At 40.3% G+C, this 27,304-nt stretch overlaps 1 protein-coding gene across 4 annotated transcripts in view; it reads right to left on the bottom strand.

Moving 5' to 3' along the window:
* Nucleotides 1-21,667: 21,667 nt before the first annotated feature.
* ppargc1a (peroxisome proliferator-activated receptor gamma, coactivator 1 alpha) overlaps nucleotides 21,668-27,304 on the bottom strand; it is a 40,691-nt gene continuing 35,054 nt past the window's right edge. For all 4 annotated transcript variants that reach the window (XM_042512220.1, XM_042512222.1, XM_042512223.1 and 1 more), the window contains exons 11-13: nucleotides 26,105-26,226; nucleotides 25,629-25,780; nucleotides 21,668-22,656 (exon numbers count right to left, since the gene is read on the bottom strand). In XM_042512220.1, the coding sequence (XP_042368154.1) occupies nucleotides 22,553-22,656; nucleotides 25,629-25,780; nucleotides 26,105-26,226 (378 nt within the window). In that variant the 3' untranslated portion in view covers nucleotides 21,668-22,552. The remainder of the gene's footprint in view (nucleotides 22,657-25,628; nucleotides 25,781-26,104; nucleotides 26,227-27,304) is intronic.

Here is a 27,304-nt window from a genome sequence, read left to right as displayed (position 1 = left end):
GGGCTGCCCAAAACAACGACAACACACACAGTTAGTAGGTATAAACAATCTTTCCAACGCTGTACACATAAAAGCATGCAGACAAATGTGAATACACACACACATACACAGAGAGCATCAACAGCACCCTCCAGTTTTTCTAAATGCAGCAAATGGATGCTAAAAAATTGATCTCTCCGTGCGGTTAATCTATTGTTGCCTTTTTAATGAAACTATTGCAAATTAGCACTACCCAACATTAAAATGCATAAGTAATGGATTCACTTCTGGAATCTACCAAAGAGGCAAATGCACAGGTTCTAATTGCACAGATTTAACTGATAGCACAGCGTGTGCTGTGTGTAATCTTTCTGGAAAATTGCGGGGTGCCGATTTAGCTGATATCCGGGGAGATATGCATTGCCGCTGCTAATCGTACTGCAGGCGAGTTTTGTACCTAAAATCAAAGTGGTTCATATTCAATGGGTTTTAAAACATCAAAGTATTTACTTTTAAGAAAAAAACCACAAGATAGTCCTCTTTAACACAAGGCTGAACTCTTACATAAAACTAATGTGCCAAATGTTAATACAAAGAAAAAACCCCATACAAAATGCGTATATCTCACAAATTAAGGACATAGAACTGTCATCAACAGCCACAGTCATGCACTTCTAAGCTTGACACAGTAAAAACCAGTCATATAGTATAATGCAATACAGAACAATGGCTCCAACACATAAATATTACATTGTTTTGTCCTGGCTTTAAACCGTTTATAGTGGCACACTGCAATTCATTGTTTGATTATGCCTCAATGACCAGAAGCCATTTGTGTGACAAAATACTATTAATATGCTTATGAAGGGCCAAAAGGGATCAACAAATTTGAATAACACCCCCTAAAACTAATGTATTCAGCATCTTTGAAGTGTGCTAGCTATACAAAGCTGGTTAGATAAGGATTTCTCTAAGTCCAGGACGGAGTATTTCTAATGCCCGCTTTGTTGCTTCTTCTCCCGAGTCTACTTCCTTCATCAGTATAGCAAAGACAATGCTGTCCTTGCACTTCTGTCCTCAGAAAAATGTAAATATTTAGACTGTATAAAATGGTATGTTTGACAGTGCACGCAGACTATTAACCTCAGTGAAACAAGCCCACAGCTTTAGCATTTCCAAAATAAAGGCTGCATGAGGATAAACCTTTTTCCTTTATAACAAAAACAAGAGAGTGATGGAACATTTAAATCAGTCATCCCTGACAATTTTACAATGTTGTGCATGCCATATAGTCTTGTGTCTTCTTGTTAGGTATTGGCTTTATGAGATGGATATGATGAGGGCAAAATGGTTAAGTGCCTCACCTAAAGATATTATAAACTCTGCTGAGTAAAAGAGGCATGCAGATGTCAAGAGATTTCTTTTTTAATTTACGAGCTTACCTGCAGGCTTACCAACATTAACTCTAGCAGGGCCCACTGTTGCACGTATTGAAGTGCATTTGAATTCTCACTGCAGCTTGAACTACATAGTCAATGACTACTAATGTTTGAACAGAGCTAAATGATACACGCAATAAAAAAAATATATTAACTGTCACATAAATACAGCCCAGTCACCAGAAAATAAGTTGGTACTGTACATTTCTGTAAACAATGGATATGCTACATTTATTATGTTTCATACATATTATATGTACATTTCTAAAGTGACGTAGTTCTGATTACATGCATAAGAGTTTATTGTTATTGGGAGGTGGAGGAGAAGGTGGACAGCAGAACAAATGCAACCTAGCTGCAGCCACTGCAGATCACTGCATTGTGATATTATTCCTATGTATCATATTTTACCAACTAAATTGACGTATCTTGACACAGAAGAGTCGGGGGTTAAGAGGGGTCAGCTGTTAAATTTAGGCAATGACTAGGAAAAGATTGTAAGTGTTGCCAAAGACACCCAGTTTTGTATCAAAAATGCAACTTAAAGGCAGCAGCGCATCCCTAAACACCCAGCTTTGAGTGCCACAAACCATGCAACTGATGTTGTTGTTTTTGGTCCCTTTTTACCAAATGTGAGCAGACACTCTTTAAACCAAGGGTGTAGGTTTAACAAATGAATGGTAGGAACATGTCCCTTTAATATTTTGTGAGGACAAAACTGTCCCCACAAAAATTTGATGGAACTAGTTCTAACAGTTCTTTGCATGAAAATAAGAGACGAATCGCATCTTGCATTGATTCATAGTTCATTTTGTTTTTCAATATGAAAGAACTACTTGTGCCTTTAAACAGTGTTTCAGTTAGTTTCTTTTATATACAACTTCCAATGAAGAGCAGCACACACTTACACTTTGCCTCATCTAAAAAGTCCCAATAGTTTTTATATTTTGAAATGTCATCTTTTGCCTGATTTCTTTCTGAATATAAATAAAGACATTTCCACAATAAGTAGGTGCAGAAATCTTCACAAGAAGCAGCAAACTAAGTGTCTGAGGACCCCCAGACATCCCGCTTAATATGAGTTTGTATGAAATGTTGATAGAAAACCTGCGCTGTTGCTTTTAAACTATATTTGTTGCTCTGAGTGTCAAACAATGATACAAATGGGTTTACACTGGAGTTCGTGGGAAATCGGCTCATCTTACACTGATGCTAAAATTGTCCCCTGTGTGATTAAAGTGACACCAGAGATGCTGCTCAAGCGGCATATTTTGATGCTCTGGGAGTGTGACCAGGCTAGTGGACCTCTTTTCAAGGCCGTAGACTGTATATAAAGATGGACGACACGCCCCCACTTACCCCAATTTTTCTAACCAATTGGGGTTTTTTTGCTTAAACATAACCACACCTTAACGGCAGCAATGTTGAAACAAAAAGTTTAAACATATCATCTTCATAATATACAAATGTTACATATCCTTGGATGGCAGCAACCTACAATGCCAACGTTTATCCTGGCAATTGGGTTGAAGACTCAATATTATTTACCTTATTCTGCCAAATGGGAGGCCATGCCAATGCCGCGTTCTTCCTCATACCAATTTTACCACAAAAAAATCCACCTGCAACCAAAAGTAGCCACTGGAGGACCCACAAATACTTATTAAGTCACCAATGGCTGTTTCACAAGACTACAAGGACGATATTTGCTTTGCCACTTTCTGGTGTGCAAAAACACAGAGCGCTCAAACAGTCAGAGATGATGTTCTCTAAAATTGTCAGAATTAGACAGTTTAATTTCATGTTGGTTCAATATACAAATAAAACCAACATTTTGAGCTGCAATCCACGGTGAGGATATGAAAAATAAACAGCTGTAAAATCTGGAGGCTGAGCACTATATACAAAGATGCAGCACTAGATACGGGCCGAGCATATGTCAATAACTTTGAATTAGCTCCTACAGTGCCGCCTGGTTATTGCTGCAAACCTCATCTCAGGTCTGTGTCGGAGAAATCACTTCACCTTTTCTCATGCACTTGCGTCAGTTCTCCCTCGTTGGTTTGCTGATGGACTGCGCCCTCGCCATGCCAGGCACGCACAGTTGTGCAGACCCACCTACACACACCCACAACAAAACATCACACGCGCCGCTCGGATGTGACACGATTAAGGTGCACATTTGCATGGAACCTCACACACACACACACACACACACACACACAAAAATTGCAAGACATCTTCTTAATGTGAACACACTTTTAGTGAGGGGGTAATGATTTCATCACGCCATCGTAGCAGCTCATTGGAATGCCTGTCAGATCCCAAACCATTTGCGGTGATGAACCCCAAAAGCACGCACACACACTCATGGACACACACACTCTTTTCTGTATTTATCAGGCATATCATTTGTGAGGAGTATCATGTGAGAGGAAGTCTGGCAGCCTGATTCATGGCCAGATATTCATGGGGATCGTTTTAGTAGACAGCTATGGGTCTGATTTCCCCCCACCCAACCAACACACATGCACACATCCAAGAGAAGCACAATGTACATCTCTGGGCAGACCATCAGTGGTTGTAAAACTGTAGAGTCGTAATGTTCCCCAGCCTTGGGGGCTTATTAGGAGGCATAAAAGCTGCATGCTACCTTCATTCATATTCTCCATAAACACCCTGCCACATCTCAGCTTTTTTTTTTCTGCTTTCCGACTCTGGGCAGTTGGAAAATATAAGTCTCTGCGCCACTATTTTGTGCTGCATGATTGATTTGCAAAATAGGCCTGTACTGGAAATGTATCTGAATAAGGCTAGGATTTGCCTCTGTGTGTAAGTGCAAATTGCAGTGTCAGATCTCCGCGTGGATGTTGTTTGTCAGGCGTAAACTCAGCATGGTGGCAATTTTTATTCCTCTCTTTACACCAATGTCTGTATAATCTGCAGAAATGGGAGCTGTCGTTGATTATAGTCGAGGAGAGAGAAAGGACTGGGCAAATTGACATTTCCAACTTCTGGTGAGTGAAAAAAATAAAAAATACAGCATGCCTGAGATAATTTTCAGTTTTAAGAATAGAATAATTCATTCCCCCACATCATGGAAAAGTTCCGTACCGGACAAAACCACTGCAGCTAAAGTGCAGACAATTACAGTGGCCAGGTGTGGCATTGTGGGAATGTGATTTTGATAGAGCATTATCTGGGTTTGAAAACAGGGCCAGGCCACTGAGATCACACCTCTTATCTGCTGCGTGTCATGTGGCGGTATTGAAGACGGCTGCAGCCTCTTTCCTGATTCAAATCAAACGTTTGGTTCAACTTAGAACTAGGTCGCTCGCATAACAGGCAGCAGGGAGGCAGAGAAAGTTAGTTTGTGTATGTGGGTGTGTTGCAAGTTTATAATGTGAGTGAGATCCTGGGAAAGAAATTGAGGGTAAAAATGTTGGATATGAAAAATGGTAAAACATCAGGAGAGAAAGTGAGTCTATTGTGTAGGGAATGAGCCACTCTGAAGCTACAAGTCATTTGGTTGCCCCTCCCCCTTCACCTCAACCGCCACCCACCCCCACCACCCCGCCTCCCTCGTCATCCTGGCAGCACAGGAACATCTGGCTTTAAAGCAGCCCAAAAAAAGGGCCACTGGGAGGCGAGGAGTGAGCGAGAGAAAAGGTGTGAGAGAATGTGTGAAGGATAGATAAGATAGTGGGAGAGATGCAGCGATACAGAGGCAGCGGAAAAGACAGTGAGACTGTAAGAGAGTGCTCGGGGGCTGTCATAACTGCAGAACTGGGCCCCTTCAAATGACATCCTTCACCAAATCATATTTCACACGTGGCGACAAAGGCCACACCACATTTAGAGCACTCCATCCCCTGCAGGGATGGCAACGGCACTCTGGGTTCTGATTCGCCTTCTTCTCCCAAAAAATGGCCACTTGCCCACCATGTGTCTACTTTTACAGTGTGTAATATAAAAAGATCATGGCAGCACCCACATGGGAAAGTACTTGTAACTTGACAATAATTCAAAAGGAACTGCATTTGCATGTATATAAAAGGTGATAGAAAAGGTTTTAAAGTCAGAATGGTCCGTGTTAGACATACTGTGGGGATAAACCCACTTGAACTTTAAGTTTTACCTACTTTTTCCTTTGAGGGGCACAGTGTGCTTTACTGTAAATTCATAAAATGCACCACAGTCATGGGTGGATTACTGAACAGGCCAAACAGACCCAGGCTCAGGAATTAAAAGTGTCATGGCCCCCCTTGGCCTCCACATGCAAAATGTCAACTGAATTAACTCATACAGACAAGGAAGACACACAAAAAGACCACAAGAAATGCAAAGGAAGTACAACAAGAAAAAAATGACCAAAAAAGACACAAATAGACCTCAAAAGCAGCACTAAACCACTACGAAGAGACAAAATGACCTGACACAAAAGTCACAAAATGATCATAGAGACTCAAAACAACCCAAAAAAGATGAAAAAGAACTACAAAGAGGCACAAATTTACCTCAATGTGTTGAGACAAAAAATTACCAAAAAAGACACAAATATACTTCAGAGAGACACAAAGTGACCACATAGAGATGTAAAATGACCATATAGAGAGTCAAAGAACCTACAGACACAAATTTACCTAAAAGAAAGTGAAAATGACGGCATAGAGACACATAATGACCAAAAATGACACAAATATGCTTCAAAGAGAGACTAAATAACATAAGAAATGTACAATGACCATAAAAAGAGGCAAAGGAACTACAAAGAGACACAAAACTACCCAAATGTACCTCCATGGGACAGAAAATGACCTTGAAGAGACACAAAATGACACAAATATCCTTCAAAAAGAGACATAAAATGGCCATAAAGAGAGGCAAAATGACCTTTAAAAGACACCTAACAACCCGAAACAGATGCAAAGAAACTGCAATGACACAAAATGACCAAAAAGATCATTCAATTAATCTTACCTCAATAAACCACTATGAAGCAACAAAATGACCAAACATAAAAAAATAATTGAGATGAAAAATAACTAATAATAAGACACCAACAACCTGAAACATGCAAAAAAAAACTACATGAGACACAAAATAACCAAAAAAAGACACTAAGCCACCACAAAAAGACAAAATCAAAAAAAAAATTACCTCAAACAGACACCAAACAACCTGACACAGATGGGAAACTACGAGACACAAACTGATTAAAGGAATGCAATTATACTTCAAAAAGATACCAACTATACGACTACAAAAAGACAATCCAATCACAAAGCCATGCAAAGGAACTACAAAAGCACACAAAACGATCAAAAATTGACGCAAAGGAACTACAAGAACTACAGAGACACAAAACTTTAAAAAAGACATGGTTATCCCTCAAAAAGATACAAAAGGACTGCGAGGAGACACAAAGCAACCATGTTATACAAAATTGCAAAAAAGAGAAACCAAACTACAAAAAAAATGCATTACACTTACAACAACGCGAAAAAAATTAAAAATTAGGCAAAACCGCCACAATGTTTTTTTGTCTCCCTGCCCGACAGGTGAGGCGTGGGGATTTTTGCAAATCCGAACAACCCATTGTCTCATAATCTGCCTAAAGCAACAATTAATCTGAACATAGCCATATAAGCATTGCTTCTTTGAAAAGACATACTAACATAAAATTCTATCATATTAAAAGCTTGTTCAGCACTACGCAACGGCACTTGCTCATCAAAATGACAGAAAGAAACAGTATCCTCATCTTCCTTTGCTGCAATACATTTGTGTGCAAGACCAAAATGCCTTGTAAAAAACATGGAGTCAATGCAGTGGCTAGGCTGTGCTGCTGACAGAATGACAGGTATTTTTGACAGCTACCTGTCTGGTGGAGTGTCACACTCAAGTCACAGTGTGATCACTGTCATTTGCAATGCTGAGCAGGTTTATGTAAGCTTTTTGTAGGTAAACCAAGCAGACTGCTGTCAAGAATTCAAACTGATGTAAGGTCACTGATTCAATAATCTCTCTGAGAAAACAACCGCCACAGAAAATGCAGAATAGCGATGAGTCCAGATAAGCTTTAGAAATAGCAGGAAAAAGATGACAGTATCCACAAAAACTGCAGTAAGTACATATGACATGAAGTCATTTTTTTCCCCCAATTGCATCATGTGCCTGGAAATCCTTGAAATCCAACAGGCAGGAAGCAACAGATTTCATTTGCATTGGTGATCTGTGGCTCAGCAATCTCTGCTTCCAAAGTAGGTCAGCGCGAATCGGCGCCTCCAAAAATAATAACAAAAGGTGAGCCCCCTCGCTCTCTCAGGGGTGAACGCTCCGGTTTCGTGCGACTCAGATGCTTCCGCTACAAAATGTGCCGTATCAGCACTCTCCAAATCTGTAGGCATTATACTAGGGCATATTAAGGCACAATATTGCATTCGGTATGCGAAGGCGCTCAGCAGCCATTGTAAAAATTTTAACAAGACAATAGTGGATACACACACACATTGTAAATATGCAGAGTTTTGTTAGAAGGCACTGGAGTTGAAATTGTAATGATGTTAGTGTGTGACGGGGGGCTGCTGCGAAGACTGAGTGTGCTGCTATAGCCTCATCCTTTTTCATCAGTGTGTTTTCCCAACCCGAAAAGTGAGTTGGAAAACACAGTCTATTCCTTTGGGGGTGTGTAGCTTTGAGCAAAGTGCACTTCATCTACAAGAGTAAGTCAGGGCACTGTATATCACCTCAGCACAGGCATTACACACAAACACAAACTCACACCACTACACTACAGTGTGTCCTCTCTTCCTCCCAGATTCACATAGAAATACACCATGCCCTTCCTCTTTTTGCTTCTGACTCTCTCACACACATGCCCTCTGTCAGTATTTGAACAGTACATGCAATGTCCAGAGACCGAGCTTCATGCACAGTTAATGTCTCTGCTGTCCAGATGATTAACGTTACCCGATTCACATTCCCAAACGCTGCCCAAATTCCACTCTCCTCTCGCCTCACCTTCTGTGTTGAGCTCACTCCTGGGCTTCAGGTAAAAATAGCCGCTGCATCCTGTTCCTCTCTGCACATCACACAACCTGCTGGGCCTCCACCGGGACATCAGAGCTGGGAGAAATTGATTTTATTGAGAGAGAGGCTTGCTTGTGTCATAAAATACAATGCACTAGAAAAGTTTAGATTTTAGGAGGGTGCACACATTATCATAATTATAAACTACAATTCACACCTGGCAAAGAAATATTAAATCTGATCAATGTAAAAGTGCAACAGGCAGCATTTTGGATCCAAAACCATGAAGAAATGTGGAAAAAAGGTAAGACTGTTTGTCAGCTTTTTTAAAAATGCGACTACCTCAACCGTATTTCTTAAAAAAAAAAACAAAAAAAAAAACATGGGAAGGCGGCAGTGACCAAAAGAAAAACAGAAATTACAAAAAGTCTGCAAGAAATTGGTTAAGTACAAGAAAATCCCCTAAATATTGCAAAAAAAAAAAAATTCTTTTTTTAATCAAAAAACTTAAAAATAAACCAACAACAAACAAACAAGGAAATTACCTGCAATTAACATTCCGTAAAATAATTTCAAGACAGTACTCACATGTCTATGTGTACATTGAAAGAGTTAAAGGCATGGATGCAAATGCTCCTGAAGAAACCTTCCTAACACGATTTTGATGAAAGCTACGGTAGGGGATGGGGGACAAACTGTACAAAAAAAGCACTCCAGAGTTCATCCGAAGCTAATGTGAGGCTTCAGCAGTCTGACAAATTAAGTGGGTGTATTTCAAAGTTCTGGTTTTTGCAGAATGAGATTCCCTCTATGAGTCTTTCACTGCAGCCCAGCTAGAAAATAAGAGGGAATATTATCCTAACAACACTGCAACTTAATTTTCTCTCATTTAGATCACTGAAGCATCATATTAGTGTAAGGCTGCCTTCATCCAGTCTTAACTTTAAAAGGCTGAATTACCTAGAGGGTTGTGGGTAAGGAAAGCACGGGGACGTCTTCTCGATTTCTTCTTAACTTTTTTTAAATGTCCGCTCCACCGCACCAAGATAATTATTAAAATTTTCTATCATTAACTATTTTATCTATGTGTTTATTTATTATTAATCCCTCCCCAAACATCATTCTTTTTTCTCTTTTTTTTTTTTTACATAATTTCAGGTAATTTTCTTGTAACTCGTAACATGTTGCTTCTGTGTTTTTGAAAGAAATCCAGACAGTTTGCTCAGGTTTCAAAGAGTAAACTCAAAGCAGGAGCAACTCAAAACAACATAATCTATGACTTTAGCATTGATTACTTTTTTATCTAAATAAATCAGAGAACAATAAGATAATCTACCAAATAAAATAAAATCTAATTTCACATTAGCTTCAGCTGAAGTACAAGATTTTTTTTTTTTTTTGGCATAGAAGGACTGTAGATTGTGTCTCAAATCCAAGTAAAAGATAACAGCAACCAGTAACTATTTTTATGTACACAAAGGCAAATGAGCATGAGTTACAACAGACTCACCCTACAGCCTAACACAGTTACACAATTTGGGGTGAACTCTCCTTTGAGTAAAACGCTGTTATTAAAGAGACAGACCACCCAAAATCAAAAATAAAAATGTGTCCTCTTAGCTGTAGTTGCTATCTTTTTATCAGTCTAGACTGCTTTGTTATGATTTGTTGGAGATATCCACCATAGAGATGTAGAAACAATTTTCTTTTTACCAAACACCCACCAACCACATTATTTTTCAGAAGGAAGTGTGCGTATACTCATGGACACCAGGCCCATGACAGCTCAAGATGTAAACATGAATGGCATCCTCGGCTGAGCTGTTAGTGAGCTCAGCACACACACTTCCTTCTGTGAGGTGATACAGTTGGCAGGTGTAGTTACATAGAAAAGAAAATAGTGAGACGATTCACAACAAGGTCTGTGGATTATCCTGAGTAACCGCATCATGATTTTTGGAAGGAAACATTACTCTTGAACTCTTTAAATGTATTTTTTTAGGGATTGAGCACTATAACCAAGTGCCATCTAGTATCCAATATATTGGAAAGAAGGCAGACATCTCTACGGCTGAAATCTACAACACCAGGCAACTCACACCAAAACAATCTAGATCAATAAATAACACTGAAGGTAGGAGAAAAAATACAGATTTTTTATTTGGGAGTGATCTGTCCCTTTATATCTACTAATTCTAAAAGTTTCATCCATCAACTTATTTAGGAATTGTTTGGACACAAACTTGCAAATCAAACCAGGGAGCTCAAAGCTTGCAAAACTGCAGTGAGCTGCAGACGGGTGGGTTGACTGTCAGATTCTCAGCGGGATCTGCAGTACAAAAACATAATGGCTACAGAGTTTTAACTCTAAAAAAAATTGACATGTAATAACAACATTCAAGCCATCTCCTTGTTAACATGTTAGCCCTAAGCACCCGATAAAGTGATATATATCAAAGCTGGTTTCTTTTAGTGTGTTTAGGAGTCTCTCTGCCCCCAGTTGTCACAGATTGCTTAATACAACTTCAAATAACTTAGTCAGAATTTACCTTTGACAAGTGATGCAACGCAGTTTTGGGATCGCTCCCAGAATCCTTGGTTGCCATGTCAGTGATAGGACTGAATGTGAAGTTGTTGCCTGTGGCCAGAATGCACACATTAGGAGTGAGTGGAGGCTCTCCAGCATGGCATATCTCTTTATGTAATGCAATAGCATCTGCTGAAGGCGTTGACATAATCCCAAAACTGAGCCATGCGATCGGCATGCCAACAAGTCCACAGACAACAGATCTAAAATGGGAAAGTGCAACAACAAGGCAAGGAATAATTAGTTCAGAAAGACTGTTTGTTAAAGGTACCCATCCCCATCTACAAAGTTGTCGATTGCGCCAAACTTTATCTCATTTATTTACAGTGACAATGTAGAAATTTTGTTTACCAAGCAGGACTAAAATCAACCTGTCTTGCTAAAACACTGCAGCCCAAATGTTTGTCCTTACTCTTTTAACCGCTCAGCATTTACAGACTGTGATTATAATAATGCAAAAGCAGTTGCATGAAGAGGGTTCTGACAAAAATAAAAGCAAAACTCTAAAATCAAACCCCTCAGCGAAAATCAGGGAAAGCAGTAATTCGGGACCAAACAAACAACAGGGGACTTGAATAACTGACACAAGATTTCCAATTAAGCCACAAAAATCCACAAAACACTACCTAGCCCTCTGTGAGGCTACCCACTGTGGGGTAATCACATAAATGCACATCTTACTTAAAGGTCTTGATCATGTTGGGGCTTCCTGCTCAGCTCTCCACTGATGTGATAAAACATATCAAGCTTCCAGATATTTGCAAGTGAGATCTAAAATGATGAAGGAAAGTCTGAAAGTTTAATTATTAACTTCTCCTGAGCAGAACTGCATGGTGTGTCCCATCAGCTGTGTTGTGTGCATGTGGGCATGTTGCCACTCTCCAATCAACGTTGATTGAGTCCAGGTGCAAGTTTGTCCTTCCAAGTGTTACGGAGCTGAATCAATACCAATTCACCCACCAAATTTGTTCACGCTCGCAACAAAACTCTTGAATTACAGTATGTCACCTTTTTTTTCTTCTTTTTTTTTTAATACCCAAACAGTGTCAGATTCACAGTGCAGATGTAGTGTGCTGCGCTCACATATCTGTGCAGCACACTGTGTGTCCTGCCTGCGTTGTCCTTTAGCCCTGAATGTTAGATCCTGCTGCCCTTGTATCATGTGTCAGCATTCAATACAGAGTGTGCCTGTCTGCAAGTGTCACCCAGAAAATACCTGCATTATACTTATACTACATTCAGGGGGAACACAGGGGGCACAGAGACACTTTAGCAAAAACTTTGATATTAACATTACTTTGTCGCACATGTCCTGGCTGAAGTGAAGTGTTATTATTGGTTTTGTGTTAAAAGACTTTCACCAACATTATGGATCCTAATTGATCCAGAAAAATTTAGCCAGCTGACATTCTGACAGGATTGTTGCATTACATTTCTATTAGATAATTCATAAAATTATCATTTTCATTACACTTCACAAAAACTATCATAATCAACAGTGATATTGCCTAAGTCACATTCATAATACATTCTAGGTTTACACTTTTAATCCATTCGAAAGTAATAAAATAGAGACAGCCAACTTGACTTTGATTGCCTGATACTGAAACAGTGTTACCATAGTAAGTTCCCCACCAACAAATGATGCACACATTAAAATCAAAGCTTAATAGCAGAATAAGCTCATAAAGCTATTTGTTAACTAATTCACCGTGTTAGCTTTGGACTACACAATGTATGAAACAAATGTATGAGATTACAGCACCCCAAAAGTGAAGCCAAAATGTCAATACTGAACCACAGGCTAGGACTCGACACACAGTTGCAGTGAAATCATGGTCTGTTTATTGCAACAACAAAAAAAGGTTGTACACAAGAAGGCAGACAGATCAGACAGAGGTAACAAGAGGAACAAGCTATGGCTAAATCATGACTAGCGATGGTAATTTAAACTCTCAAACTCAAACTCACAGGAGGGAAATGGCTGGAACGCTGTCACAAAGGAACAAGAAGTGGCACAGAGAGAAGGGAGCACAGAGACTAAATGCAGGAGGGAAGACCATGAGACACAGGTGCAACAAATTAGGGTGGGGCAGGTAATCACACAGGCATGTAGCTCAGGAGGAAAGTGAAGAGATCAAGAACTAGACAACACGTGAGCCTAAAATAGGAAACACAAAACATAAAAGATGCAGATAACAAAAAGGGCAACACAACTAACTTAACAGGGTGTGATGCAAATACATTTTCCCCAAAGATGGTTTCTGTCATTTTATTTCCTGACTACCTGATGTATGTTTTAGTGTTTGTTTTTCTGATATTTTTTGGTTATTTGATGCTGTAAAAAGGGGTTTGACAGCATAATATGTGCAAATTGGTGTTGCTTGTGACCAATGACAGCAGCCCTCTTTTTGAATAAAAACTTCTTGAAACAGGTATGTGACCAGAATTTAACATGGAAAGCTTCTTCACAAACTCACAAGACAAATTACTTACAGCTTTAAGAACATTGCATATGTATTGCCGCTTTTCACAAACTGACAGACATTATGTCTATAGACAGCTCCTATAGTTCTAGTCAGTGCAATACAATTGCTTCTAATCTAACATGGCGAACCGGCTTGTCACATTTAAAAATAAGCATTCATGAAATGCGAGGACTTCCCACAAACTTCCCTTTGTCCTACAACTTATTGCCCTGTCTCTCTTTAACAAGAAGCAGGCGTGCTTGAATGGAAGAACGGTTCTGTCCTTCACACTGTCTGATTTGCTTAGGAAAGGCGCTCACGTCTAATACTAATCTGAACGACAGCAGTGGAAATCTTGGCTCAGTTTCAGAGGCTAGATTGGGCCTGGCCCAATGACCTTCTCTGGGAGAACATGGAAAGTTTGCCGGCTCAATATGTCACAGCCAGCATGAGCTTAGAAAGAGAACAAGAAAGGAGTGATTAAATGGGTTAGATCCGTGGCTGGCTTTGGTAGATGTCAGGAGGAGTGCAGCTCTGGTTATACTATGAGATTATCAGAAATTGTATCAGGCTGAAACTCTATCATCATGGATGCATCGCACTTTACGGAGCAGAGAAAAAAAGAATAAGAGACTATTTCTAATCCCAAAAATATTGAGGTTTCATCTCAGAGGTGATGGAGCATTGTTTCCCATATTCAGCTATGGAGCAGTTTAGCTCAATTTGTATGAGTGCAACAAGTCCAACACATCAGTAGAGATCAATAAAGCCAGCCAAACATTATAATAAATGACAAAGCTATCATGCTGTTGGGAGCCAGACTTTAGAAATTCCCTTTCAGGCATCCCGCTGGATAAGAACAGATCCCATCCACTGGAAATCAACGCTTCACCGACATAAACAACTGATAATTCAGAAATTGGACATTTCTTCAGGCATAATTATAGCAAGTGAAGTAAGTTTAAAGCAAATTAGCCTCACAGGAAGTTGAAACAAAGTGTTAAAACGGGGTTAATTGAATTGTAAGCCTTGTCACAGAAGATTACCAAGTCCAAGAAACACCGCTTTAATTGCGTTATTACCATGTGGATTAAGGCATGGGGTATTTTTGCCCAGTAATTATAGCTTGACTGTCCGTGCATTTTAATGCACTTTAGTCAGGACGATTTGGGCTGAAATGTTTGACAGTCCAAACAGGGGAAAGTTCCATTACAAAATGATCTGTAATGCTTCGGGATAACACTGGCATTTCGGCTGTAATGGGGCCCACAAAATAAGGATTAAAAGGATATATGGTGATAATGAGTACTTAATTTGACAGGACATCGACTTGACTTGATGCTATTTATGTATCAGAGGAGAGAATCAGAGAAGCCGAAATCAAAGATACTCAACATACTGTGGTAATTTTTTCCCTTTTCCAGCTTGTGTGTCAGCCACAGAAACTCTACATTGAATATGAAAAACATCAGCATGTTAGCATTGTCACAGTAAGCATGCTTTTGACATGAGCAATAATTCAGAGTGCTTCTTCACAGAGACTTTTATTGTCTTTAGTCAACTGTCAAAAACACTTCTCTGCTCCGTTTTGCTGCTGTACAGATGAACCTTGTTTTGCTGCTGTTGTGACTGGTGAAGTCATTTTTACAGATGGCTTGTTTTCAGAGAAGCTGCGGTCTTTAAATGGAGAGTTAATGTCACTGAAGGTGCATCTGTGCTTTGAAATGATAAGGAGCACAGACAGCATCAAACCTCTTTTTTTGATACTTTATTGATCTCCTGTTGCCATCCACTTTCCACACTCCATATGTTGGTCAGATCACATGATCAGCCTCTTTGGAGCAGCCAAGAAACCTGTCTGTTGCTCAAGGGCACTACAGGACAGATGCTTCCAGACACTGGAATTTGATCACAGCCTTCCAATTAAGCAGCGGCCTCCCTACTTTCTCCTACTTCTCACATTCATGATTTCAACAGCCAGGGAACCCGGGACGGTTACAGAATATCATTAGCCTAATGGACGGGAGCACAGGATGGCAAGACTGAATGATTGCATTACGGTGCCATTTGCCGCAGTCTGTACATTGACATAAATAGTGCAAACAAACAATAACTGTCCATGTGCCCATTCGACTGTATTGTGATGGCTCGCTGTGTGATACATGGGTTCAAGCTGGGGTCTGAGAGAGAGGGAGAGATGCTCTCTTGCGCCCTTGTGTCGGAGTGAGTGGGTTGGGTGGGGGCTAAGTAGCTGGGAACTGGATTTAGACACAACTCTGCGATCCGCCAGGACCACTCTGCGAAAAAATACAAGGAGCAGATAAGAGAGAGAGAGGGAGAGAGACAGCGAGGGGAAATACGTAGAGAGGGAGAGGGCACTCAGCTTTTCTCTCTTTCCAGGCCATCTTGTCAAGAATGCTTGAATGGAGCCATTATGAAGCCCAGATCCAACTAGTATGGAACAGTTTAAAAAACAGGAATAAAAACTAGATACATGCTCTAAAGCTGTGCTTTTCCAAACTGGGGGATGGGACCCCCACGAGTGGTCATTATTGAAATCAAGAAGTCATGAGTTCATTTCTAGGGTGGAAAATACGTAAATATTGTATTTTTTGGACTTTTCGATAATCTTCCCATGGGGGTGAGTTGGATTGCCACTGTAAAGAGAGATTGCGCTGGTGAAGTATTTAAGAGTTGTTTACGTCTGTGCATGAAGCTAAAGTCTTTTTGTAATTCAGGTCCCATGCTACTTTTCATTTGCAGTACTTGATGTTCTTAATCCTGTCTCTAACAGACTGTAAATGACCTATTTGTATGAAGGAAATAAGCATATTTGATTTGTCAGTATTTTGAATGAAGTCATTAAGTCCTGAAGTCATGGAAATTATGCTAATTGTTATTGATGCTACTCCATGATTGCCAAATAATAACTGATGATATGCTGCTCACATCATCACATTTACATGTTGCTCTCCACATCAGCTCGTTAGCGACGACGCCGTGACGCCCGGCCTATCAGGATCCACTCTCACCACCTGCACACTTGGGAGTCTGGGAGCTGGGGGGGGGCAGAGTGTCTGCCTGCAGGGTGCCATCACAGCTTTGGCCCAAAAGAGCGCCGTTGCAGCCTTGTCACGTCGAGTCAGTCCCGCTCCGTCTCTTTCCCTTTCTCTGTCTCCCTTTTTTTTTTGGTCAGGTGAAAAAGCCCAGCCGTCTGCATCCGGAGCCCTAACGCTCTCTGTCAGCTGGCTGTCCCTGCGGTCACAGTGGAGATTCATCTTTCTGCTGATGTCCCTTCTGTGTGGCAGAGAGTTGCCAGCCCCAGCATTCTTAAAGGCCTGCCGTGGCCTCGAGGCACAGGGAGCAGGTAAACGTGGGCACATCAAGGCAACACTGATCTGTTAGTAAATGATCAAAAGGCCAAATCACTAAATGATTGCCTTCTGGAGCTGACTCCTATGCTAATCCATCAACAAAATCTATACGAACACACACACACACACACACACACACACACACACACACACACACACACACACATCATTACAGATACTAAAACACTGGAATCTTTTAGGTTTCCCTTTTTTGTTGTTCTAATTAATACGCCACGTCTTGGGCACACTCGAGGTAATTAACATTGTTTTTTGCCAGCAACACACACCAGATGGTGATTGAAAATAGAGGGATGAGTCGCTCAATCAACCACCATTTGTCTGTAGCCATTAATTATCTAGCGAAGAATACATTCAGTCCCCAAAGTTGATAGTTTGGGGGGAAGAAGAATACTGTCCTTCTGTTCCTCATTACTCTTTAACAGCAGAAAGTGCTGAAACTAGAATGCCGGATAGGGAGATTGCGATTTTAATAGCACTGTCATTATCTCCTCCCATAAGGTGGCATACGATAAAAGGCTTGTAGGGGGAAAAAAAATGACGTTAACAAAGAAGCGTTTCAATAAATGGAAGCTGAGCAATATCTAGTGGTTCATTCTGTTCTGATTCATCAAAGAGCACTTTCAGAGGAAAAACTGCAGCAGGATTTGTTTTTTTTCCTTTGATCGAACAAAAACCAATGGGTCATGTGACCAACACACCACAGGCCATGTGACTTAACCAATCATCCCCAGTTTGTACATGCAATCTGATTGGAATGGAAATGGAACAGCCTCTCGCCCGCAGCTCCCGCAGTCATGATATCACAAAGAAATTTCCTCCAGTTCTGGCAAAGTCTGGTTGCTTTTGCTTCACTTGAGCGCCTAATTCTGCCTGGCAACACTTTAATATTACTCAGCTTGTATGAAAATCCTCTAAAAATAAAAGGCCACGGGAGGGACAGGGAGCAAGAAAGAGACAAAAAGTGAAAAGGAGTTAGAGCAAAGAGGAACCTTGAAGGGACACTAGAGGCAAAAACTCAGCGACACGGCGTCACATCCTGGCATCGCCTCTTTGATGTTATTTTGTCACCGCCAACAGCTCCCTAATCCTACGCCTATAATCTTGTTTTTATTCTCTCTGCCAGCCTTGTAGTCAGAGATAATCAGTGTCACCTAACTTTAATTATTGTGATAGAACCGGAGATAAATGTTGTTGCTTCAATGTTGATACTGAAGGGAAATTTGTGCTCTTGATGTATTTTTTTTCAAGAACTTAAAAAAAAGTTCTTGATAGTAAATTACTGGTAGGATTGCTCATGTTCCACCCCATGGGCTTTAATTAACTAGTCACAGGTAGTCTAATCTTATTATGCTTTTTTCCACACCCTAACCTGCTTACATGATACAGGCAGTGGAAGGATGACATCCTTATGAGCTGCCAGGATTGTGCAGGGTGTTCATTTTCAAGTTGCTCTCGACTGCTTGGCCACCAAAAAAATACGAACCATTTACACATTCGTGTCACATAGCTGGAAACAAAGGCTGAATAGTCGCTGCCATTTTCGGGATTTCAACAGCATCCGACACAGCAGCCACAGCTAGATGCCAAATAAAATACAGAGCTACACAACTCAGCGGCAACATCTCAGTGTTTGTCCCACAGAGAGCCCAGCCCCATCAAACCCCATTATCTCCAAGGCTACCACTTACTTCCAACTGGAGTAGAGATAGCTGCTTATCTACTGGTTAATAATAAAAAAGACACATAAGAGATAAAAAAAAAAGAAGCCATCCTATCGTGATGGAAAGAGAGAGGTGGTAGAGGAAAAAGCCGACAGGGAGCGGAGAGATTTCCAGGGACAGTTTCATTCTGTGGAAAGGGCAAGCAGAAGGAGACCTCCTGCTGTAATGCGGCAGCCGCGCTGAAATGAAAGCCAGCCGCTCTCTTCTCTGGGGCTAAACAGCGGCCTTAATAAAAAACACAATCAGACCCCCAACCTTAAAGTTTAATGCACATTCTTCCCATATTTCTCCTTTCGCCAGTAAAAAAAAAAAAAATTGTGGAAGCTCCCGGTGTGATCCCAGGATAAGATGTGCGTTGAGAAAAAAAGGGGGTTGTTATAGTCATAATGAAGCCCCATTGAATATCAAGCACACCATCAGCTCACTATAGCTCTCCATCGTGTTAATGAAATTGTTCCCCCCAACTTTTTAATTAACTCGCAGGCTCGTGGTGTGGAGTCAAGTTGTGGACACAGACAAAGACTACAGTGTTCTCTCCCAGGTGATATGAATATCAAAGAAGGGAAGTTGCTCTGAATTAGGCTGAGTTTCTTTATTAGGGGAGAAACTTCAGAGAGAGACAGATGTGCTGAGGATGGGCTTGTGTCATTCCTCCCGCGTCAGTCAGCTTTCATTCAACACTTTGATATAGGAGCGCAGGAGGGAGGTATGATGAATTTATTGTGAATTTACAACATCCATTGTTTTAAATCTTTTTTTAAAAAACTTCAAGGATGTCTCCTTGATAGTAATCAGAGTGAGCACAAATCATAATCGTTCGCCAGCGCTGAGTGAAAGTGGTACAACAGTGCTTGATGAAGGGACATTCATCACAGGAGAAAAGGGAGATAATAGAGAAGTCACTAAAAGAAAGAAAAGGGGGTTTTTTTCAAACACATTTCCCTTTATTGGCATGGTGAGGCTGATGAGAATTGCACATAAAAAATGAAATTCACAAGAAAGTCGTACAATAGGTAGAACCACAAAGGCATTGGTAAGGACTTGGCAGAAGGCAACGTGGATAGGACACAAACAGGTAACAACCCATAGCGACCCCCCCCAACACACACACACTCACACACACCCAGAAACACACACACACACACACACACACCTGCCTGAAATCACACATACATTTGCTCGTACACATATTGTCCTTCCAAAAGAAACATGATTACCCAACAAACGTTTAAGCAGTGGCAAAGTCCTCAGTAGGTCACATTATTAAAAAGTCCGCCACAGTTGAAATTCGAACCAGAAGGTGTTATAATATATTGCTACTCTAGGCAATTTACAAAGCTTTTTTTTATTATTATTACAATGATTAAAGCCACATCTATCAAATGGGACACGACACCATTACCCAAACGCTACACAGACAGCAAGAAAGTAAAAACAATGTCTTAAAACACAGGTAAAGGGTTTTTTTTTTTTCTTCCTCGACCAATTTTTGTTTTGTTTTTTTTTTGCCTCTTTGCATCATAAAAAAATTCTCCACGGTCAAACTCCATGAAAGGAAGCCTGTGATCAGCAAAGCTTTCATACAAAAGATTTCTCCTTCCTGTGATGGAAGCCGGTTCTCTCATTACTTGGCTCGCGCTAGAAACGGGATATTAATTGAACCAGAAACCGCAAGGTTACCTTTTATGTCATGTCGACGGCGCTGTGATATCTGGACTGTGAGGGTGGAGGGGCGGTGATGGAAAGTGGTGCGGCATGCGATACATTGTTGAGTAGTTTTCTCTAGGCTTATAGAATGTCATTTAAAATCTGCCAGTTAAGACAGCTGAGAGGCAGATATCCAAAGTGGTATATACTGGACCGACTGTCATCCTGTAATAGCCATGCAACTACACAACAAACAGTTTCAACTCGACACGTTTTTACACACACGGTGGAGTTAAGAGTCACGTTTTGCACAGATGTCACAAGGTAATGCGTGCATTACAATCACATAGACTCAATTACATCTTAAAGGGAAGAGCGGGAGGTGGGGACATTCAAGTGTTTACCGCACAGGGTGATGTCATAATGAAAATGCCAAGATACTGGAATGGAGTCATCCTAGCTACCAGCGACTGGGTAATGGGTCAAGTCCAAAAATCACACAACAATAGGAGCTAAAATACAACTCTGAAAAATAATTTATTGCTTTTTATATAGTTTTTTCTTTCATTTATATTATTATCATTGTTATTATTATTAATCATCTTGTAATTATTGTGAATAATATTAGTAGTATCATCATTGTATATATATATTTTGTACATCAAATACAAGATCTTTAAAAAATTCAGGAAAAGGAAACTGTAAACTTTTGTTTGGCATTCACATAATCAAGCGTGAGTGGAGCGATGAGTGTTTACTGAACAGAATTCCTGCAAAAATCATTTTATTGCTTCATGTTTTGCTTCTGTTGTGGAAAGGAAAACCAGCTGCAGATGTGACTGATAGTGCGGACGGAAATCAGTAAAAACGATGAGGGGCTGGCTGCTGGAGTGATTAGCTGAATGTTTTTTGATTGTTTTGGAAAGGCATAGAAGGTAATATTATCCCCACCAAAGCGTTTATTGTACACCCTGTCTAGTGATTGGAAGTAAAATAACAAATCGAAGGACAACATAAACAGCAAATAAATTTCCAATGAGGTATGCCATGTAAAATGGAGCCCATAAATATTCTTGATTCAAATATTAAAATAAATAGATAAATATGTGTTTGCACTGATTAAAAAGATCTGAATGCAGTATTTTCTTTCACTGAATCAAAGGTGAACCATAGCAATGAAATCAAACTGAGTTTATATATATATATACATATATATATTATATATATATATATATATATATATACACCGCGAACACATATATATGTATATATATATATATGTTGATTGCTTCAGAAATAATTAATAAAAAATGGGGTACGTTTTTTTTTTACAATCATGAAAAACACGTTAAAAATGCATTTTACACTGGTTGTATAAGCAAAAACACTGATTGAGAAACTTTATAAACAGAGAAAACTATACATGGTTGACTGTTTTTTTCCCCAACAAAATAACTTAAAAAAGGACGTTTGTTCACACGCTCCCTCAAAATGAGCAATCGGACACTTCTTTTTTTTTTTTTTTTCTACAATCATGTCATGTCTTCTAAACATCATGTAGGTGTACAATATGTCTTACAGTATTGTAATTACTACAGATCGACATTCTGAATTAAGAAATTTTCTCCTCATTTTTAAAAAAGGCTGCGTTTTACAGTGCATAGCTGTAACAAATAAAGAACTTTATCAGATATGTACATAAAATAAAAATATTCCTTTTTATAGTATTTGTAAATACACGGCTACATTTCCTCCTTAAAATGTAGACAACAATGTTACCTTGAGAATTTTACCTCCAAGATACAGTTCCCTATACTCTTGTTTGTAATGTAACACTAGATCCAAACACCAGATTTAAAAAGAAAAAGGATAAAAATCAACAGCAAAAGAAAAAAAAATCTGGCTGAACAAGCTGCATGTTTTCACCCCCAAAGAATTGCGGGCATTGTAGTGCTTGGAGAAAAAAAACATGAAAGTTTTTTTTTTCTTCTTTCACTGATGGTTGTACAGCAGTAGAGTGCACCAAACCTGTGCACCAGGTTCTGAGGGTTCACTGGCTTTCCCAGAATGCAATGTCTCTTCCCAGCTCTTCAGCAGCTATGTTCATGTAAACTTTATTTTTGATATATTCATTTATATTGATATAGGTCTATAGACTTATTCTAATATACTCTATGACATAGAGTGTAAAACTTCTGGTAGTCTCGTCGTCAAAGGAGCGAGAAACAACAGTGAGGTATCAGGAGTCCCTCTTTGTGACAGACAGCAAGTGCCACTGAACTGGTTACCTTCTCAGGCTGCGCTGGGCCTCCCTCAGCAAGCTGTCGAAATCCATGGAGTCATACTTGCTTTTTGTGGAGGCTGGATCAAAGTCGTCCGAATGGGAGTCTGAAAGTGGCAAGTAGGGCTGTGGTCAGTGTTGAGGAGAGCAAGTTTAAAAACATCCACATAAGAAGACCAGAAAATAACTTTATTGGCGATGCTCACAGAATATTCTGCTTTAACACGATTATTGCTCAGTCATTTGGAGCTCAGTATTAATCTGACTCTCACTTTGATATTGATTTTAGGAGTTTTAAGATATGCATTTTCCTGAAAAAGAAAACAATTTGGTTCATGTCTTGCGCTATACTGAAGACAGACACTTCAGGTAGAAACAAAGTTTTTCATCTACTGGTACATGTTCAATTTTGGGGCTTTTTTGCTTCCATGGTCTTTTTTGAGTGTAAAACATGTATTAAGTGTTCAGATTTCTGTTCTGGAAAAATTTATGCAAAAAGAAATTACGCCTTTCTTTTTTTTAACACATTTTCAAGTAGTTTTCTTGTACTTTTTATTTATTTATTGCTAATTTTTGAGTTGTTTCCTCTGTCACTGCCCATTGCGTTCACCCTTTTTTTTTTTTAAAAAAAAAAAGAAACCATGCATATTTGCTCAGGTTTCAAAAAGTATTGCCCTGTTCAACCATAGTGTAAGGTGTGGTGTCAAATTGTCACAAAATCATGTGTGAATATTTGATAACCTTGAAAAATAAAAGATAATGCTCAGCCTACTAGAGTCACGCTTAAAGGTAATGTTTTACAAAGGGTTTTGTGCTGGAAAATTTCTCGGCTGGCTGCAATAACTTGTTGGAAAATGTCTCAGCCGATAACTGAATGTTTAAATGGCAACATATTAACTGCGACAAAAGAATTCAAATAGTGCAGGTAGAAAAAAAGGCCTTATTTTACATGGAGGCAACAGATGTGGAAGCATATCCTTCTGTCCGTTCATCTCTCACATGTCCTATTTTTCCTGATCAACCTGATAACACATAAAGAGTATCTTATCTCTGCCAACAGACAGCTTCACAAATGGGGCCCCCAAAGGGCCCAGCAGCACACTCCAAGAGCTTTGAGAAATGGGAATGACCATGGCAGCTAGAAGACGGCAGTCTTGATCTAATGCAATGGCTGAGGGCTGGATTGTGTCACGCTGCGCACCTTGAGGGATGAAAAATACCCCGGTGCTCTACTTAAAACTAATGGACAGTGTCTCCGAACGCGCAGAAAAGAAGCCTACGAGATTGAGAAGACGGGGAGAGGTTTGGATACCACACTATTATAGATCCTCCCTTTCCTCTCAATCTCTTTATCCTGCGCTATCAGTATGGGGACGACCGAAATAGCCTGTTCCTGACAAAGAGGCGGTCGAATGAAGGCCTTTCCATTTCAGCGGACTGATTAGTCAATCTCAGCATAATGTCTGTCCTCAAGGCTTTCGGATTAGCAACTGTTTCTCTGTGTGTCAATTTCTCATCATGTCCTCTTCTTAAAAGCTGATAGCTTCAAGCATGTGCTTTGAAAATGTATAGTAACCGCTTCATTTATTGAGGAAAGTGCTCCGTCTTTCTCTCTAGTGACCCAATGACCCTCTTGTAGCAGTGCATTATACATTCCTGACCTCCAGGTAAATAAATGTCAAAGGAAAACTGGCTGCAGATGCATGAGTCAATACTTATCTGATATGTCATCATCAAATGGAGGAAATGTGAAACTCGTGAGTTAATGGGGCATCTCACACTTGAGTTTCAATACGGCTCCTCGATTATCACCACCAGTGTAATTGTACAACTAAGACAAGTGTTTTTTTTTTCTTTGTGTTTAGGGCATCACATCAGAAAAAATTATTTCATTGATATTTTGCCTTATTTATCACATGCATCGCTCAACCTTCTGCTGCATCTATTTGAGAACAGATTTCTGTATAAGATCAATACATGAGCTATGCACCTTCATCGCCTACATATGTGAACATATAGTCTACGGAATCACAGAGCAGAAGTGGGCATGTGGCCCCTCCCTCTATGTAAATGACCGGCCCCTACCTACCACATCAAGGCTCTACCTCCTTCTACCTGTGCAACAGCTGGCAACAGATGGAATCTTACTCTAGAGCGAGAGAGGAGGGGGTTGTTGGGACTTAACCTTGCTCCCACCTTCCTCTTCCTCACCTCATCTCTTTTCTTTCTCCTACCGCACCTTTCTCCACGAAATCGTCCCTTTCTGCCGTGCTATTAAAGTGATTCCCACACACGTAGATGAAAACGCAAATCTGTGCACATGCTTTTATCTCTCCTTCTAATGTCTAACGTTTCGTATGAATAAAGTAGAAACAGGAATTCCATGTTCACATGAGTAATAGATACTACAGCAGTGATGTAAGGTAGTTACAATGGGCCCCAGTCAACATGCAGATTACACAGCAACCATCATTTCATGTTTGTATGACAAAAAAAACATAGAAGATAAGAAATGATTTGTTTATTCTATTGTTTGTTTTTATAGTGTTGGTAGAATAAGCATCATATTTTGTGATTGAATTCTACTATAGTATTTTACAGCAAACAAAAATAAAACAATGACAGAGATGGGTTTGCCTTTTAGAGGGCATGTATAGTAAATGGCTTCATTTAAGGGAATTTTCTTTGAATACATTTTTTGTGTTTTCTCTTTAAAGTCTCAATTTCCATGGAAGTGATGGAGGGCCCTCCAATAAATGTTGGAGGGCCCTCCATCACCTCATGGGCCCCCGTGTATTTCTGCCCTTTTACTACATTTAGAAGCAGGGAGGAAATGCAACTGTATTCTTGGTTTGTTCACAAACTGACCTCTGAACTCTGTTCACCACTTTTTAGCCCCGAATGCCTGGTGGACACGTTCAAGGCTATTACAGAGATAGAACTCTTTTGATCTGGAAGCATCACTTTTATTTCTGTCTTACCCCCTCCCCCTCGCTTTTAACTGAAAGTCCTCCCAGCTACGCAAATACACTGCATGGCTGCAGGGGGCTGATGGAGACAACAACAAAGCAGCACTTACCCAAGTCTGTGTAATGTGATTTGCAGAACTGCTTTTGTCCGCCAAAGCACAGCTCGAACTGAGGCTCGTTTGACCTGCGTAAGGTGTGTCCGTTCTCAAGGGCGGCAAAGGCGTCACAAGTGTAGCGGTACGTGATGAAGCCAAAATTGTCCCTGGTCAAGAATAGAAAATGATACGTCAGAGTGGTGCTGTGGGGCGACAATAACTGAACAAAGGGAGGGGGGCTTGTCTTAGATGACGATCACGCTATTTATATGCAAAAGAGAATCAATAAAAGTGTATCTTTGGGGCTCCAAAGATGGATCAGGAGATGCTGTGAGACTGCAAAAGCTCCGTCTTTGTCTTGCTTTTGCCCAGCAGTTACAGCAGATTTTTGTGTATTACAGGACATTGAGAGGTTAGAAATGGTCAAATAAATTCTGCTACCCTCCATATATATGCACACTCACATGCACTCAAAGTCCCTGGGGCCTTACCCATCGTCCCTCAGGTTCACTGCACATTCTTCAATTTCGCCAAAGACTTCAAAGCGGCGCTTCAACTCTGTCCGGGTGCAGTCGGACCTCAGTCGCCCCACGTACACCACCCGTCTCTCCTCCTGCTCGTTAAGAGGGAAGACAGAGGGGAGGAAGGAGATTAAAAGGGGGAGTCTGTTTTTCCGTTTACCCTCTCTTTCTTCACCGAGCCCCTAATGAATTGGTCTTGATCACTCCTGTGGATACTGCGGCTGACTTTCAGCCCCCCTGTTTTTTGTCCCTCTCCACTGTCTGTCTGCTGTGTTCTTCTGTGATTGCTTCAGCCTGCTTCCTGTTATCTGATAGAGTTTGGAAGTCTGCCTCGGCACCACAATTCCTCTTTCTCTCTGCAACTCATCAACCAGAGGCAGGGTGATTTTTATCAAATGATGCCATGTCTTAAGTTTGGGGGCTGCTTCTTCTTTTGTGAAGGCTAAAAATAAAGCTGCGGGGGTGACTCAGACATAAATCAGAAAAAAAGCCTGCCAGCTTCGCAATGCACAGCAAACTAGGCACGGTCAGTTAATATTGCACGGGTATTTGTATCCAAGAGCGAGGGAGCATTAAGAGCAGCAGCGGTAAGCCACGGGGCAAAAAAACATGATTTTCTTCAACCTCAGAGGACGCGGGGGTCATAGCGGAATAATTTAGGAACAAACTGCACCAGGCTGCAATTATGGCTTTTGAGTAGTTTAATTGCATCTGCTAATCATATAATGCAGCACAAGCCTGGGGCTATAGTGTATGACTTGTATTATTTATTTATTCATTCATTTACTTGCCATTACCGGGGCAAGTCCACTGAGGCCCGTTGAGATTTTGAATGCTGTCTTGAGGGTAGCAGTAACATATATGTAAATCAGTTGCCTAGTGCTAAACTCAAAGTTCACCTTTGCCCTGTTAGACTTCCATGGAGTAGCTAGAAAGATACAAATTAACTACAGATGACTGTTTTTTAAAATTTTCTTCCGCTCTCTTTAATGCTTACATACTGTTTGAGACAAAAAAAAAGTATTTGCTGAATTAGGGGTTTAGTTGCTGACAACTGATAAATAGGCGGCCTTCTCTTGATGGCACCCTGAGGGCTGCCTGTGTGTGTGGGTGTATGAGTGAGTGAGTGAGAGAATGAGGCAAAAACAGAGCGAAGGAGAGAGAGACAGA

This window comes from Plectropomus leopardus, chromosome 23 (genome assembly GCF_008729295.1).
Source record: "Plectropomus leopardus isolate mb chromosome 23, YSFRI_Pleo_2.0, whole genome shotgun sequence".
Taxonomy (NCBI): Eukaryota; Metazoa; Chordata; class Actinopteri; order Perciformes; family Serranidae; genus Plectropomus; species Plectropomus leopardus.
This window is presented reverse-complemented; position numbering and strand designations above follow the sequence as displayed.